Raw genomic sequence first — 19,174 nt, forward strand, 5'->3', positions numbered from 1 at the left:
CTCTCCCCTCCCATAGTCGTCTTCTCCTCTCTCCCATAGTCTTTCCCCCCATAATTTTCTCACCCCCATAGTCTTCTCCATCTCCCCATAGTTTTCTCCTCTCTCCCATAGTCTTCTCCTCTCTCCCATAGTCTTCTCCTCTCTCCCATAGTCTTCTCCTCTCTCCCATAGTCTTCTCCTCTCTCCCATAGTCTTCTCCCCCCCTCCCATAGTCTTCTTCCCCCCCCTCCCATAGTCTTCTTCCCCCCTCCCATAGTCTTCTCCCCCCCCTCCCATAGTCTTCTCCTCTCTCCCATAGTCTTCTCCTCTCTCCCATAGTCTTCTCCTCTCTCCCATAGTCTTCTTCCCCCCCTCCCATAGTCTTCTTCCCCCCCATAGTCTTCTTCCCCCCCTCCCATAGTCTTCTTCCCCCCCTCCCATAGTCTTCTCCCCCTCCCATAGTCTTCTCCCCCCCTCCCATAGTCTTCTCCCCCCTCCCATAGTCTTCTCCCCCCCTCCCATAGTCTTCTCCCCCCCTCCCATAGTCTTCTCCCCCCCTCCCATAGTCTTCTCCCCCCCTCCCATAGTCTTCTCCCCCCCTCCCATAGTCTTCTCCCCCCTCCCACAGTCTTCTTCCCCCCCCCACAGTCTTCTCCCCCCCCTCCCACAGTCTTCTCCCCCCCTCCCAGTCTTCTCCCCCTCCCACAGTCTTCCCCCCCACAGTCTTCTCCTCTCTCCCACAGTCTTCCCCCCCCCACAGTCTTCTCCTCTCTCCCATAGTCTTCTCCCCCCCCACAGTATTCTCCCCTGTCCCACAGTATTCTCCCCTGTCCCACAGTCTTCTCCCCTGTCCCACAGTCTTCTCCCCTGTCCCACAGTCTTCTCCCCTGTCCCACAGACTTCTCCCCTGTCCCACAGACTTCTCCCCTGTCCCACAGACTTCTCCCCTGTCCCACAGACTTCTCCCCTGTCCCACAGACTTCTCCCCTGTCCCACAGACTTCTCCCCTGTCCCACAGACTTCTCCCCTGTCCCACAGACTTCTCCCCTGTCCCACAGACTTCTCCCCTGTCCCACAGACTTCTCCCCTGTCCCACAGACTTCTCCCCTGTGCCACAGTCTTCTCCCCTGTGCCACAGTCTTCTCCCCTGTGCCACAGTCTTCTCCCCTGTGCCACAGTCTTCTCCCCTGTGCCACAGTCTTCTCCCACTCTCCCACAGTCTTCTCCCACTCTCCCACAGTCTTCTCCCACTCTCCCACAGTCTTCTCCCACTCTCCCACAGTCTTCTCCCACTCTCCCACAGTCTTCTCCCACTCTCCCACAGTCTTCTCCCACTCTCCCACAGTCTTCTCCCACTCTCCCACAGTCTTCTCCCACTCTCCCACAGTCTTCTCCCACTCTCCCATAGTCTTCTCCCACTCTCCCATAGTCTTCTCCCACTCTCCCATAGTCTTCTCCCACTCTCCCATAGTCTTCTCCCACTCTCCCATAGTCTTCTCCCACTCTCCCATAGTCTTCTCCCACTCTCCCATAGTCTTCTCCCACTCTCCCATAGTCTTCTCCCACTCTCCCATAGTCTTCTCCCACTCTCCCATAGTCTTCTCCCACTCTCCCATAGTCTTCTCCCACTCTCCCATAGTCTTCTCCCACTCTCCCATAGTCTTCTCCCACTCTCCCATAGTCTTCTCCCCCCCTCCCATAGTCTTCCCCCCCCTCCCATAGTCTTCCCCCCCCTCCCATAGTCTTCCCCCCCCTCCCATAGTCTTCCCCCCCTTCCATAGTCTTCCCCCCCTTCCATAGTCTTCCCCCCCCTCCCATAGTCTTCCCCCCTCCCATAGTCTTCCCCCCTCCCATAGTCTTCCCCCCCTCCCATAGTCTCCCCCCCTCCCATAGTCTCCCCCCCATAGTCTCCCCCCCATAGTCTCCCCCCCATAGTCTCCCCCCCATAGTCTCCCCCCCATAGTCTCCCCCCCATAGTCTCCCCCCCATAGTCTCCCCCCCATAGTCTCCCCCCCATAGTCTCCCCCCCATAGTCTCCCCCCCATAGTCTCCCCCCCCTCCCATAGTCTCCCCCCCTCCCATAGTCTCCCCCCCTCCCATAGTCTCCCCCCCTCCCATAGTCTCCCCCCCTCCCATAGTCTTTTCCCCCCTTCCCATAGTCTTTTCCCCCCTTCCCACAGTCTTTTCCCCCCTTCCCACAGTCTTTTCCCCCCTTCCCACAGTCTTCTCCCCCCCCCCCCCCCCTCCCATAGTGTTCTCTCCCCTCCCCTTGTCTCATAATTACTTACCTGTCTTGTAGCGTGGGCCGGCCTTACAGCGCGCACCGCGGTACTGGAACTTCAATTTCAGGTTCCGGTTTCCGGCGGGACTGAAAGGACGTGTGCACACTGAGTTCCTGTACCGCGGTGCGCGCTGTAAGGCCGGCGCTGTAAGGCCGGCCCACGCTACAAGACAGGTAAGTAAAGCTTCACATTCACTCCATAAGACGCACAGACATTTCCCCTCACTTTTGAGGGGGAAAACAGTGCGTCTTATGGAGCGAAAAATACGGTATTTCATATTAAAATGATCAACGTTTCAGTCCCTCATAGGGACTTTCCTCAGGATCAAGACATGAATAATGGTCTATACACACTAGAATATAAAAATACATAATTACAAACATTAGTGAAATATGTGTGATGATCTAACTGTGAAATGCCTCCAGTGTTCAGCCGAGTGCCGGACTCATGCGTGGAGTGACTCCGCCCCTCTAATGATGTTAAGTGCCTTCCCATAGCAACACCTAAGTGAAAGTGAGAAGCCTTCGGTGGGTTGCCAAGTGCCGGGCGCATGTGTGAATTGGCTCCGCCCCTTAGTAACTACAAACCAGCATGGTAACATGCAGTGCGTTCCTATGGCAACGCTAGTATACAAAACATAGCGAGATCGTGAGTGGTGATGAGCGGACAACTGTATAGCCACTTATTATAAAGTGTAACTTGACTAATAAAAAACGGATGAATTAAAATTGCATTGATAGCTATAAATATATAAACAGTGCCTAATAGTGATATGCACTGATAGATAATGTGAATACAGACACTACATGTAAAGTGAACATTCAATATATAAAGTGGTCGCTGCATATAAAGTTATTATAGCAGTACTCTTAAAGTGGCACGCAGACCACGAGACTTACACTGTGAGCAAAACGGAGCTGACAGGGGAGCTGCACGGAGGTGAAGGGAGCTGACGGGAGCTGCTGTAAAGGTAAGTAACAGCTTGCTGCCAGTCCCCCCCCCCCCCCCCCCACTGCACAGCCCATCCACTGGACCAACAGGGATTCACATGGCCCCCCCTCCCTGGCCAGGCAACAAGCAGGGAGGGGGGACAAAAAAATTCAATAGAAAAATAATACAAATATTAAAATATAATAATAAAATAAAATAATATTAAAAATGCCCTCCCCTCACCTAGTTTACACACCCTACACAAACACACACTGCATTCACACAAACACACACACTGCATTTATACAAACACAGTGCATTATATACACACTGCATTCATACAAACACTGCATTATATATACACACACACACTCTGCATTCATTATATACACACACTGTAAATAAATATTCAATTCATGTAATTTTATTGGGATCTAATTTTATTTAGAAATTTACCAGTAGCTGCTGTATTTCCCACCCTAGGCTTATACTCTAGTCAATACGTTTTCCCAGTTTTTTGTGGTAAAATTAGGGGCCTCGGCTTATATTCGTGTCGACTTTTATACTCATGTATATACGGTAGATTCATTGAATCCTTATTTCTTGCTTAATAACCTCTGAATTATATTGTATCCTAAACAGAAGGCTTCTATCAATTATTTTTTTTCTCTCCATTCAAAAGCCTTTTATTAAAGTATTATCATGGCTTGTGCCATCCCACAGATGGCAGAGTTCACAATGTCCACTCACCAATGGTTGGTTTAAATTTAGCTCTGATATAAAAAAAATAGTTTGTAGTAAAAATTCACCACTTGCTGTAGCAAATTACTTTTAAAGCCTTTCCAAAAGGAGCATACTTCATATTTTAAACCAACCAATGAGCTATTGTCTAGGTCGGTGGTTCACAACACATGTGCCACCACCAAACAACCATCAAATATATACTTATAGCGCAGCATATTAACATGGCATGTTTAAGCTGAATAAACTATAATCTATGTAGTAGTGTATCATTTGCTGATTTGCGCTGCATTACTCAAAATCCTCTCCTTTTTTTTTTATTTATTAAAGTATTTATAAAAGGGACACTCTAAGCACCATATCCATTAAACTGTAGAGGTTATGAGGTTATGGTTGCAAGAGCACCTAGGTGCTTTCTATGGTAATCTGTCAGACTTTTACAAACAGTCTGTCACTTAACGCTCTGTGTTGGACACATGCAGTCCTTCCAGTTTGAGTTGAACTGAGGAAGCTCAAGGTCATACTTCTGCATTATCATATAAACATATAGCATGCCTGCATGTTATTCTTTAACTGAGAATATCATCTGATGACTTTCAACCAATAAATAATGTCCAAACCTGGTATACGTTGGTATGATAATGGGGACGTATAAGCTTCTGCTTTATCAAACCAATTCAGAGCAGAAAAACTACTGGTGTCTGATATTGAAAGGCAACTGTCAAACTGTGTACCTGACTTACCATCAGAAAACACATGTGGACTGTTTGCACTATAACCACTATGGCTCTCTCTATTGAATATGGTCCTTAGTGGCCCTTTTAAAGTGTATAACAAAGTACATAATATAGTGTGAGGAAACAGCAACTTAGAAAATCAATATATAATAGTTGAATGATTAAAGGCAGCTAACAATATAATACACTGCATCTCCTCTATAAATTCACTGCTCGGTCCTGGTTGAATTAAGCTTTCTTCTAAGATCAAGGAACTTTCTGGATGGCTTTTAAATTTTCTCCATGCATACACTTTTAAAAGTAAAATTGCCATCTAGAGAATCTTTTCATAAATCTGTTTTAAACAGTAATAATGTAAATATATAAATATTATTTTCATATACCCAAGCTATTGCTCAGTTCAGCTGCAATTAACACTTGAACTTTTTTTGGTGGTGGCAATTTTAAAATGCATGTTTTATATGTTCATAAAACTGGGCGTATTTAAAATGGATCAACACAAAGTACGGTCAGTTTGTAAAAAAAATTCGCTGTGGCCATTCCCGTTTGAATACCATTTTGTTTGTTTTTTTACAACTAGTTTGTCTACTCACTTGTGCCGTATTTCATTTCAGATAAGGATGATCATTTTGAAATGGATCAGTCAGTAGAAAATGGAAACCCAGAATGTCTGACAGCAGAGGCTGCTAGCAGTGACGATGAAGACGTATAATTTAGCAATGCATATGTAAATGGTTTGGAATTGGAAAAACACATGAAAATTTCTTCGTCTTATCTAGGTTTGAGCAATGCCTGTATTTTGCAGGTTCACAAAAAGATTTAGGCGCTGACAGTAAATATATTGACTTATCTGAATCATAGGATACACCCAGCCTTCCAAATAACTATTGCATCGAATTTTTAATATTCCGTTTATTTCATGAGTATGTTTTGTCATTTTGACTGTGAAAAATCATAATTATTCCTATCTGTTCATATTTTTTTCAAATATTACTTGTAAATAATTCACCTTATTACTTTGAATAATTAAAATCCCAAGTAAATAAAGGTGGACTTTTGAATTTAAACAAAAATAAATCTTTATTAAAACAGTCTTTCAGTGCTACAGTGCTACATAATATGGTTGTACCCATATTACCCATATACAGTGAAGAATGTATGTATAAATACAATTAACCGAACTGTAAAGACACTCACCTTATTGCTGGTTTAAAAAAAAAAAAAAAAAAACACAACTTAAAGAGCAACTTTATTGATATTTTGAAACTTATGCTGTTTTTAAACCACATGTAATTTTATCTATACATTGTACTAGCAAATGTCTAGATTGGGATAAAAACTTATTTATTGAAAGGTGGAAGAGACCTATTTTTAAAGTCTTCAGCATTAAAGTGATCTCCCACAGGTGGTCCTTACTGCATAGTGTTTAACTGTGCATCATCATACATATGTGTATTCCAATTGGCCACTCATACTAAAAGGGGCATTATAGGCACCCAGACCACTTTATCTCATCAAAGTGGTATGGCTGCAATGCACTGTCTGTTTAAGCCTGCAATGTAAAACATTGCAATTTTGCATGGTTAATTCCACCTATACACTAGAGGCACTGCTTGGTGGGGGGATCTATTCAGTTAGAAATAGGTCTACTATAGTGTTAGAAATACAGGTTCGGATTCCTAACACTTTAGTGTTCCTTTTAAAAATTCTTAAAGGACCATTCCACACCCATAAAGCTATGAGAAATTTGCACTTTTATTTATAAATAATAAGCATCCCACTTGCTGTCAAACTGTCAATCAACTTTGTTTAGAGCTTCCGTTAGCTCTACTTGAGTGCACTTGCCTCCACCCACATAACTCTTCTCAGACCAGGTCTGCGTTATTTCTGAATGCTGTGCAGTGTGTGTGCGTGCATGCATGCATGGAAGGATAGCTTCAAAGGTTCCTCAATGAGAAGTTATTTTTCCATGAAGAGACTATTAGCCTCTTCCGGGGGGGGGGGGGGGGAAGAGGCAGACTTGCAAAGGCTGCAGTTCACAAGAACTGCAGATTTTGCAAACTCTGTTCAGCAACACCAAAACAAACCTCACTGCCCCAGCTTATTAATTTAAGCCTTCATTAATGGGTTCTTTCCCATTGTTTCCTCCTTCAATTTCTGTTCTTCCGTGTAATTGACGCAATTTCTGCTCCAGCGTCACAAAATAGGTGTAATGAAAATTGTGTGATCTATCATATGTGAGAGGAACTCTGGGTACACGAATTCCATCCCCCTGCATCAACACCAATGAATATAGACTGATAAGACACAACAATAAAAGTGCCTGCCTGATATCATATCGGTCCCCCTTGTGCTCCCGAAACAGCTCTGATCTTTCGAGGCCTGGCTTCTACGAGACCTCTGACCTTGTCCTCTGGTATCTGCCACCAAGACATAAGCAAGCTACGAGTTGGGGCCTACATGGATTGGATTTGTTGTTCCAGCACGTCTCACAAATGCTCAATTGGATCGTGATCTGATGAATTTGGAGGCCAAGGCAACACCTTGAACTATTTATCATTTTCCTCAAACCATTCCTGTATAATGTTTGTAATGTAACAGGTTGCATTAGCCTGCTAAAAGTGGCCACTGCCAGCACGGAACACCATTGCCAAGAAGGTGTGTAGATGGTCTGCAAAAATCTATAGGTAGGTGTCAAAGTAACATCCAGATGATTTGTCCCTTGTTAAAGTCATTTAGATCGTTTCGCTTGCCCATTTTTCCTGCTTCCAAAACATGAAATGTATCCCACCATTTGACATGTGTCATTGTTACAATATAATCCATGTTATTCACTCCACCTGACAGTGGTTTTAATGTTGTGGCTGATCAGTGTATTGACTTTGCATTAGATCAGCATTTCCCAATTGGTGGTGGGGTTCCGCCTGAATCGCCACATCCAAGATGGCCGCCTGTCCTGAATGGTTGGAAACAGCAGAGATCCTGTGGGGGCAATCTTAAGAGCTTGCGTGATTGCTGCACACTTATGCATGCCTGCCCTCTGTCAGCCATTTCATATCCACTCAGTGATAAGAGAGTGGAAGCATTCAGGCGCTCAGATCACAATATAAATTAAGAAAATGATATATTTTACTGCCATTTAGACTGATAATGCCCTTTAGATTAGTGGCCATTGTGACACTCGTGGATAGGTTTTTGTGACTGTGTTAAAAGTCTGCATTAGAAAACAAGTTACTTTTAGTTGGGCTTCTCATACTTTTTGTTAAACGTATTTACAAATTATTTTATAAATATATATAGTATGCTTACTATCTGTATAAATCAGTGGTATACAAAAAAAAAACATTGCTTCTGATTGAATGGAAGCCTCTGTTAGGTGCCGAGTTCACAATATTGGCCAAAGATAAAATTATATCTTATACTGCAATTTAGAGATTAGTGCCCATTGTGGTATATGAGCATAGGTTTATTGATTTTTTTTATTGTAATGTCGAGACTGTTAAAAGTCTGCAACTGAAAAAAAGTTATTTGGCTTGTGCTTTTCACATTTATTTATTTTTACTTATTTACATATCATTTTATTTAAATATAAGTTTTATATATATGTATTTTTAAAATTTATTTTTGTTCTCCGTACTATCTGTAGAAATCTGTGATATACCGAAATTTTTTTATTTCTAAGAACTGTTAACAAAACCGTATCCTTTGCAATCAGGTAATTAAATCTGTATTAAAGTGTTCTCTTTACTCCAAGACTGAACCAAAGTCCTGCTTATATTAAGTTGTGTCTAAGAGCATTATAAAAAAAACAGCATGTATTGCAGTCAGGTAGTGAGATCTGTATTTTTTTCAGGTTAGAGAAGTGTTTTTTTTTTTGTTTTTTTATCAACCAACAACCATGAATTTGAACATCTGGTTAAAACAAGGAACTATCAAGAAAAAAAATGATTACTACTTCTAACTGTTTGACACTTATAGAAACTGAGAAAGACGATACAACAAGAAAACCGGTCCAAAATATTTGAATCTACTGTTCCTCAAATGGTAGAGACAAGTCAAAGAAAAAAAAAGAGAAGCACACACTGCTATTCAATCTTCTTCTCAAACAAAGAAAAGAAAATATGACAGCTACCGTATATACTCGAGTATAAGCCGAGTTTTTCAGCCCATTTTTTGGGCTGAAAAACCCCAACTCGGCTTATACTCGAGTCATAGTCTGTATTATGGCAATTTGCATTGCCATAATACAGACCGGGGGAGAGGGGGGCTGGCAGAGCTGTAACTTACCTGTTCTGCAGCTCCTGTCAGCTCTCTCCTCCTCTGCGCCGTCCGTTCAGCACCTCGGTCAGCTCCCAGTGTAAGTCTCGCGAGAGCCGAGGCTCTCGCGAGATTTACACTGTGAGCTGACAGAGGGAGCTGCACAGACCGCGCGGAGGAGGAGAGAGCTGACAGGAGCTGCAGGAAAGGTAAGTTACAGCTCTGCCAGCACCCCTCTCCCCCACTGAACTGCCACTGGACCACCAGGGAAGGAGAGCCCCCTCCCTGCCATATATCAAGCAGGGAGGGGGGACGAAAAATAAATAAATAAAATAAGAAATAAGAATAAAAAAATAATAAGAATAAAAAAAAAATTAATAATAACCAAAAAAAAGGGGTATAAGGACCACTATGGGAGGGAGGGGGGGATAAGGACCACTATGGGAGGGAGGGGGGGGATAAGGACCACTATGGGAGGGAGGGGGGGGGATAAGGACCACTATGGGAGGGAGGGGGGGATAAGGACCACTATGGGAGGGAGGGGGGGTATAAGGACCACTATGGGAGGGAGGGGGGGTATAAGGACCACTATGGGAGGGAGGGGGGGTATAAGGACCACTATGGGAGGGGGGGGGGGATAAGGACCACTATGGGAGGGAGGGGGGGGATAAGGACCACTATGGGAGGGAGGGGGGGGATAAGGACCACTATGGGAGGGAGGGGGGGGATAAGGACCACTATGGGAGGGAGGGGGGGATAAGGACCACTATGGGAGGGAGGGGGGGATAAGGACCACTATGGGAGGGAGGGGGGGGATAAGGACCACTATGGGAGGGAGGGGGGTATAAGGACCACTATGGGAGGGAGGGGGGGTATAAGGACCACTATGGGAGGGAGGGGGGGTATAAGGACCACTATGGGAGCGATGGGGGGTATAATGACCACTATGGGAGGGGTGGTATAAGGACCACTGTGGGAGGGAGGGGGTGGGATAAGGACCACTGTGGGAGGGAGGGGGTGGGATAAGGACCACTATGGGAGGGAGGGGGGGTATAAGGACCACTATGGGAGGGAGGGGGTGGGATAAGGACCACTATGGGAGGGAGGGGGGGTATAAGGACCACTATGGGAGGGAGGGGGGGTATATGGACCACTATGGGAGGGATGGGGGGATAAGGAACACTATGGGAGGGAGAAGGGGGATAAGGACCACTATGAGAGGGAGGGGGTGGGATAAGGACCACTATGGGAGGGGAGGGGGAAGTAAGGACCACTAGGGGAGGGGAGGGTAAGGACCACTAGGGGAGGGGTGAGTCAGGACCACTGGGGCGGGGGGTGAAGGAACACGGGGGTGGGGAGGTAAGGACCACTGAGGGAGGAGGAGGGGAAGTCAGGACATATGGGGGGGGAGGGGGCGGCAAAAAATTTTTTGCCTACGGCGGCAAATATCCTTGCACCGGCCCTGCACACACTGCATTCACACACTGCATTCATACAAACACACACACTGCATTCATGCACACACACACTGCACTCATACACACACGCTGCACTCATACACACACGCTGCACTCATACACACACACATACGCACACACTGCATTCATTATACACACACTGTAAATAAATATTCAATTAATATATTTTTTTTAGGATCTAATTTTATTTAGAAATTTACCAGTAGCTGCTGCATTTCCCACCCTAGTCTTATACTCGAGTCAATACGTTTTCCCAGTTTTTTGGGATAAAATTAGGGGCCTCGGCTTATATTCGGGTCGGCTTATACTCGAGTATATACGGTACTTAAAATTTGGATTCACAAGTGCCAGAAATAAAATATTCCCCAAGCACAATGCTTACTTTGCAAGAAAATATTTCCCAACAGTTTGTTAGCATCTGCTAAATTACAAAAAGGTAAATTAGACATTACCTTTTTTTTTTTAAAGCAAAAGCTTCAAGAGTATCAGAAGATTAAACAGTTTATGAGCAAAATATTTAAAAATGATGAAAACCCTACTCATTAGTAGGTTTGTGCTACGGAGAAAAATGTTTTTTTTTGGGGGGTTCCCTGATGTTGGTATACCATGTCAAAGGGTTCCATGGGAAAAATGAATTGGTAACCCCTGCATTAGATCAATCTAACTGGTCCTGGTTCCAATCATATAAGATCTCTCAAAACACCAAAATACTATAAAGGAAAAAGCACATCAGTATATTTCAATTAAAAAACACAATATGATATGTACATATATGAACTAAAGAGGGTTTGGATTGTAAAATGGCATGTGTAAAATGCTTTATTTAGTACAGGGCTGTCCAACCTGCGGCCCCCCAGATGTTGCTGAACTACAACTCCCATGATTCCCTGGCTATCTGTTTCCTTGAAAGAATCATGGGAGTTTTAGTTCAGCAACATCTGGGGGGCCGCAGGTTGGACAGCCCTGATTTAGTACCTTTAATCCTAAGTAACAAAAGCATGACGACTACAGCTTTTGTGCTGTCCTTGCTATGGTAGAACCCAAAGTAACACAGCTGGATGGAGACAAACTTTAACATTATATACATTGTGTAAGAGGACTTTGAAAATTAGATGTCATTTTCAGGAAGCAGAGACTGGAGGTATGGCTAGGGCTGCATAAACAAATGGATTTAACTTAAATAGCTATAATAGCTTAAAAGGTGTTTTGGTTATGCTTTTTTTTTTTCTTAAAATTTTATTTGATTGGTAATTTTCACAACAAAAATGTACAACACAACAAAGAAAACATAATTCCATTACAAATGAGAGATTGCGCATAGTGCATCCTTTTAAACAGAAAACATGTTGCTAACTGACATTTCACTAAGTAGACTTTTATTTAAAGGAACACTATAGTCACCTAAATTACTTAAGCTAAATAAAGCAGTTTTAGTGTATAGATCATTCCCCTGCAATTTCACTGCTCAATTCAGTCATTTAGGAGTTAAATCACTTTGTTTCTATTTATGCAGCCCTAGCCACACCTCCCCTGGCTATGATCAACAGAGCCTGCATAAAAAAAAAACTGGTTTCACTTTCAAACAGATGTAATTTACTTTAAATAATTGTATCTCAATCTCTAAATTGAACTTTAATCACATACAGGAGGCTCTTTCATGGTATAGCAAGCTATTAACATAGCAGGGGATAAGAAAATCTTAATTAAACAGAACTTGCAATAAAGAAAGCCTAAATAGGGCTCTCTTTACAGGAAGTGTTTATGGAAGGCTGTGCAAGTCACATGCAGGGAGGTGTGACTAGGGTCCATAAACAAAGGGATTTAAAGGACCACTCTAGGCACCCAGACCACTTCAGCTTAATGAAGTGGTCTGGGTGCCAGGTCCAGCTAGGGTTAACTAATTTTTTTATAAACTGTTTATCAATTAGTTAAGCCTTCCCCTTTTTCCTCTAGTGGCTGTCTCACTGACAGCCACTAGAGGCGCTTGCGTGATTCTCACTGTGAAAATCACAGTGAGAGCACGCAAGCGTCCATAGGAAAGCATTATGAATGCTTTCCTATGTGACCGGCTGAATGCGCGCGCAGCTCTTGCCGCGCGTGCGCATTCAGCCGACGGGGAGGAGAAGAGCAGGAGGAGAGCTCTCCGCCCAGCGCTGGAAAAAGGTAAGATTTAACCCCTTTCCCCTTTCCAGATCCAGGCGGGAGGGGGTCCCTGAGGGTGGGGGCACCCTCAGGGCACTCTAGTGCCAGGAAAACGAGTATGCTTTCCTGGCACTAGAGTGGTCCTTTAACTGCTAAATGGCAGAGGATTGAGCAGTGAGGCTGCAGGGGCATGTTCTATACACCAAAACTGCTTCATTAAGCTAAAGTTGTTCAGGTGACTATAGTGTCCCTTTAATAATATTAAAGCAACAATACACAAGGTTATTAGGTTTGGGATGAAGGAAGCTAGAAGTCCAAATTCTGGTGGAATGGATTTACAAAGCTTTTCACAGGTCCGCACAGAAAATTTGGCTAATTTGTGAACAAATTTTAAAGGGACCCTATAGTCACCAGAACAACTACAGCTTATTGTATTTGTTCTGGTGACTCTGGTGATCATTCCCTTCAGAGAAAATGCAGTGTTAACATTACAGCCTAGGGATAACTCCCTTGGCCACTCCTCGCATGGCTACTAGAGGTGCTTCCTGGGGCAGTGCACTGCCATTCAGTGTCTCCTCCCTCTGCATGGAGACCAATTGCATTCAATGTATCTCTATGAGAAGATGCTGATTGGCCAGGGCTGTCTTTGGGTTGTGCTGACTCTGCCCCTGATTTGCCTCCTTGACAGTCTCAGCCATACCTATGTGAAAGCATTGTGATTGGCTCATAGAATCACATCTGATTATTTTAGCCAAGCAGCTGCAGACTTGAACAAAAGTAAGATTTACCTATATTTATGGGGGGCAAGGAGGGACCAGGGGAGTCTGGATGGTGATTTTAACTCTCTAGGGTCAGTAATATATGTTTGTGTTCCTGACCTTATAGTGTTCCTTTCACATCATACTTTCATATCATTTTTGCAGGGTCCAGCAGTCATCGATAGGTAGTGGCAAAGGGGCAGGGACCATATACCATCTATAAAATAGTTTTACGGGGTATGCACATAGTCAGTTCTCTGTACATATTGATTGACTGTAGCCAAATCATTTTGAGTAATTTAAGCCTGAGTTCCTCTTCTGTGCTTTGACACATAGTAATGTATGTATTTCAGAAGTAGGGTTTAATAAAGCATATATAGTTGAAATGGGGATTTTTTACAAGTGTGATGGATATACAGAATTTCTCAACATTGGTCAGCTGCCGCTCATTCACAGGAGAGGTAGGAAATTTCACCTGGCTTGACTACCAGGATTGGAGTTGAATATAACAACCCTTGGAAAACAGCTTTATGAGCCTGCCACACTGAAGTTGGCGATGTATCCGTGGTGTAATTTGAAATAAAATATTCAGAAAGCAGTCTGTCTACCTCAGCACATAAGGGAGTGCTTTGCAACAAAGTATTATTAAAGCGCCATAGGTTGCAGACTCTATATTTGAATACGTCATGTAGTGCTAACAACCAGAGCGTGATCAGACCAGATAATATCTCCCATCTAGCATGTTTCAACTATGTTTAGAGATAATCTCATTAAAAGGATACCACCTATACTGGATTAGCAAAGCTGGCCTTGTACATAAAGGGAATAAGATGTATCATTGGTGTGAAAAGTACGCCAGCTATCATATAAATTAAACTGGAGCAAATGGATTAGATTGAGCCTGGATTAGTCTAAACTTAGGTGAGTGTTTGGGTAACAAAGTATCTATGTTTGGGTCGAGAATGTGGTTGATATCTCTACAAATGATAGTGGTGCCCCTCTGTACAACCGTCACCCTACGGAATACTCCATGCAAAAAATAATGTTTATTCTCATTGATTTGCCTCTTTAGTTAAAAGGCAAATCAATATTCACAACCTATTCACAAACCGGACTTTACATAGGACACGAGGCCATGCGTTTAGACTGGAAGAAAGAAGATTTTGTCTAAGGCAAAGGAAAGGTTTTTTTACTGTAAGAACAATCAGGATGTGGAATTCTCTGCCTGAAGAAGTGGTTTTATCAGAGTCCATACAGATGTTCAAACAGCTACTAGATGCATACTTGCAAAAACAGAATATTCAATGATATAATCTTTCAATGTAGGCTAATAACTGCTTGATCCAAGGATAAATCTGACTGCCATTCTGGGGTCAAGAAGGAATTTTTTTTCCTAGCTTGTTGCAAAATTGTGCTTCAAACTGGGTTTTTTTTGCCTTCTTTTGGATCAACGGCAAAAAAACAAATGTGAGGAAGGCTGAACTTGATGGACGCAAGTCTCTTTTCAGCTATGTAACTATGTAACTATGATCCTCCCGCTGACACACACACATATTCACTGACAGACACACACATACAGACACGCTGACACACACTGACACTCACAGACACACACATACTCAGACAGACACACACACTGACAGACAGATACAGACACACACATACAGACACGCTGACACACACTGACACTCACAGACACACACATACTCAGACAGACACACACACACACTGACAGACAGATACACAAAGAGGCAAAGGCCAGAGAGATTGCACATAGTGGCTGGGGGAGAGCAACGGCACAGAGATGCTGGTGGCAGAGAGGTGGCACATAGATGATGGCAGAAATATGGCACAGGGAGGCTGAGGGCAGAGAGATGGTGCAAAGGGCAGAGAGATGGCACAGTGAGGCTGGTGGCAGAGAGATGACAGAGTGAGTATAAGGGCTCAGAGATGGCACTGGCAGGTTGTTTGGGGGCACATGGCAGTAGCAGATGTTTTGGAGCCACATGTGGCTCATTGGCATGATATACAAAGTTCAAGAATTTACTGCTCTGTGGCATGATATTTAGGATGTATGCATTTACTGCTCATTGACATGATATACCAAGTTTATGTATTTAATGCTTCATTAGCATGATATACCTGGTTTATGCATTTGCTGCTCATTGGCATGATATATCAAGTTTATATAGAATTACCCTGCCGTCCATGTGTTTTTTCCAACCAGGGCATATATGCGTGACTGCGTCGATGTGCATGTGTGCGTGTGCGTGACTTGGAAGGGGTTGGTGGTTAGGGGTTGATGGTGGAGTTGGAAACATATGAAAAGTCGGAACTGGTTACTAAAATTTTTGAATCCCATTACTGTATGGGGCATGGAGAGAAGAAATATGCTTTCTTAATTAAGATCTTTCAAATCAATCGCACATGAGAAAACTAAATTAGGATGCCATCTACTAAACTGGTGAAAGACCAGAATTAAGAAACAGGATGCTTTCCTGTGTTCATTGTTATTACCACTAGTATTATCATTACTATGTTACATTTTAGATCTCATGTGAAAAAGATTGCTGAACCCTACTTTACAGAGGTCCAGATCGTATATCTCCTCCCTTTCAACATCCACTTGCCGAAAAGCTTCAAAAAAGAAGCCTAGGACTGCTGCAGGCTGGGGCGACGCTGATTAGCTTAGCGCCGTTAACTCGCACTCTCAGCCAATCAGTGGTTCTCCATTGGCTTGAGAAACACACATTTTTCTCAAAATGTTTTTTTTTTTATGAATGGAGAGCCACATCTCAGCCGAGAGCATAAAGTGACCATTCTAAGCAAATCTGTGGCGCTCATAGGCTTTTATTTTCAAGCTTTTAGAAAATCGGATATTGGCGCAATCTGGTTAGACTTTAAGGATTTATCCCTAGAGCAGGGGTCTCCAAAAGGTAGATCCCCAGATGTTTTAAAACTACAGCTTCCGTGATGCTTTCTCATAAAGGCATGCAAAGCATCATGGGAGTTGTAGTTCTAGAACATCTGGAGATCTACCTTTTGGAGACCCCTGTGATACCGGAGAAACTGACGGAAGCCAAGCACAGAGAGATGGACACAGGTTTCTTCAGGAAGGAAGAGATTCTTTATTGGATCACCGATCGGGACTCAGAGGGACTAATGTCACCAAAATACAGCAAGTTCTGAGCCCCGGACAATAGTGCAGGCTCCTTATATAGGCACATAACTCCTCCCATATTAAGCTCCACCCGCACATTCTCTTAACCAATCAACACAAATAAGAATTAACTTCCTGTTTGACCGCATGGCTTGTCCAGCACAATGGAGGAGGGGAATACTATATCCTGTATTCTTGCACATGCTCCGTACACTACTGATCGTATCTTGCCTCGTGCAACCAACTGATCGATACGTCAGCATATGCACGTACACATGCCACGTGGTAATCTCGGCCTACTAAATTTATTTTTACCGAGATTCCACCACATTCCCCCCTTTGATGCCTCTTGATATTTTACAATTACTTGAGGCATCACTTAACCTTAGTTTGCATACACCGCAAGTCACCTTGAACCAGACCAGACTTATCTTATGATGTGAATCTTTTAACACTCATCTTCCTGCATTGATTCTCCCTGATCTAAAGCCTTATACTTATAAATCGCCATGATCTGTGCAGCAGCCTTCCTCTCTGCTATACTTCCTATCAGGCTTTGCACAGACCTGACTACTAAGGGTATAAGACACGGTAGGAGTAGACACAACAGTAAAATCAGTAGGACTCCACCTACCACTGCCTTAAGCCCTCCAAACCACTCATACCAGCTACCAAACCAACTACTTGGATTATACCCTTTCCATACCTGAGTAGGCACATGCGCTAGTTTAACCATATGGCTAGTAAGCTCAGCTATTGCTTGCCCTTCGTCATCTATTTGAAGACAGCAATTGCTTAGGTTAAACTTCCCACATACACCTCCCTCTACTGCCAAAAGGTAATCCAAGGCTAATCTATTTTGGTAGACTGCTGTCCTCATCCTGGTGTTATGCTTCGCTAGGAGATTGAGCGCTTGTGATGTCTCATTTGTGATAATCTCAACCACCGCCTGTAATCTTATAATGCGGTTGAGCATATAAATAGGGGTTCTATAACCAAAGGTACCATCCTCAGCCCACGTGGCTGGCCCATAATAATCTATGATACGCTGGGGAGGCCATTCATTATCTTCCCAGGTGCCTATCTCTAAGGGTCCCCTTTTCTTCCTATGATTCACATCATACACTTTAACACCTAAAGTCTCACCTGTTTCAATCGGTAACAAGAAGAAGGATGGTTTGAGCATACCCAACACACATGCCCCTTCCCAGTCCTGTGGCAACTCCGAATAGGCTTTCTTACCACAGATCCAGTACAAATTTGCTGGGGCTCTCCAGGTTGATGTGATGGATAGATCAAACCACACATCCTTTAAATTGGCGTATCTAGCAAACGGGTTAGATGGTTCTGAGACATTTGAAGCCGACCACCAAGTTGTATTCTTAGTATCATCATCATAAGCTTTTTGCCCTAGACAAGTTAATTCTCCTACAGAAGTATTATACATTATTCCTTTCCTTGCTATGCAAACATAACCTATGATGGAGGTCTTTAATCTCCACTCAGATTTACCTCTAACACTCAAATGATAATCGGCTTGTGTAGATATTAGTTGGTCAACTGCCTCAGAACCGGACATTACCTCCTTTGCTTCCCAAGGCCATTGGTCTCCCATGTTAGTACCTCCACACACATAGCAGTTGGTAACATTAAGACTACCGGCAATACTTTCAGCTAAATCGATGAACAGGTTTTTAGCATTATGGGGGATCTTATTATCTATACTCATCTCTTCATAAAAGGAATGGTATACTTGATGAGTCTGGGAGGATACCGTATCAGTCTCTATCCCTATAAACAATAATGTCCCAGGATCTAAACCCGTCCCGTATATCTGCATATTTATTTTTACTACTGGGACAAATATATTTATCATTAGACCCATACGTCCTCTCCCATCTAAGATCCCCACATACATTCCACGGCTTTCTACCACTTGATATCGCCTTACATGCATCAAATAGCAGAACACCCGAAGAATATACGGATTCTAACACCGTCTTATTAATTAGGGTCCCCTGAGGATCTCCATTCCTGAGAGTCAACCAAATTGTACGAGGTTGATACTCTGGACTGAAGCACTTAGGTTCTCCTACTCCTAAATGGCACACACTATAGTCTATATTTAGGTATCTACATCTTGATACCTCTCCTTTACACTCGTATTGTGAATGCCAAATTAGGGTTTGGGAAATATGGTTACCTGTTCTCGTAGTCTTAATGCATACCTCACAGCTAGGAGTGTCGGTACCTCTACCTTCCTGAATATAAAAACACATGTAAATAAACACAATCAAAAGCACATCTTTCGCCGTCATCCTCAGTCTTCGTCCGTGCGATGGAACCTCAGCTTCCAGGATGTGAGGGCTGCAGGGAATGGAGTTCTGCTCGTCTTCACAGGTGTCCCTTCGAGACTTTCCTGGCTTATACACTATGTGTTGGTAAGCGGACAGGCTTTATTATGGCCTTCTCACTCACACCTGTAACAATAAAATTTGTAATCCACAATAATTCCTCGTTACTCCGACTGAGTAGTGCGTTTCAACCGGATCTTGCAGGGATTCTCTGGATCTGCTGTAACTTGCCAAGAATCGACTGCTGCTGGTTTAACCCTGGAGTGATGTATCCACGGAGTCACTTCGGCTACTTTTATCGCTGTAGGGGTAGACAAAAGAACAACATAAGGACCTCTCCACTTGGGCCCTAACGG

General features: G+C 43.4%; 1 protein-coding gene across 3 annotated transcripts in view; it reads left to right on the plus strand.

Moving 5' to 3' along the window:
- The window catches only part of LOC134607980 (uncharacterized), a 109,446-nt gene extending 103,686 nt beyond the window's left edge, over positions 1-5,760 (plus strand). For all 3 annotated transcript variants that reach the window (XM_063450596.1, XM_063450597.1, XM_063450598.1), the window contains one exon: positions 5,284-5,760. In XM_063450596.1, coding sequence (XP_063306666.1) covers positions 5,284-5,381 — 98 coding nt within the window. In that variant the 3' untranslated portion in view covers positions 5,382-5,760. The remainder of the gene's footprint in view (positions 1-5,283) is intronic.
- The last annotated feature ends 13,414 nt before the right edge of the window (positions 5,761-19,174 follow it).

This window comes from Pelobates fuscus, chromosome 4 (assembly GCF_036172605.1).
Source record: "Pelobates fuscus isolate aPelFus1 chromosome 4, aPelFus1.pri, whole genome shotgun sequence".
Classification (NCBI taxonomy): Eukaryota; Metazoa; Chordata; class Amphibia; order Anura; family Pelobatidae; genus Pelobates; species Pelobates fuscus.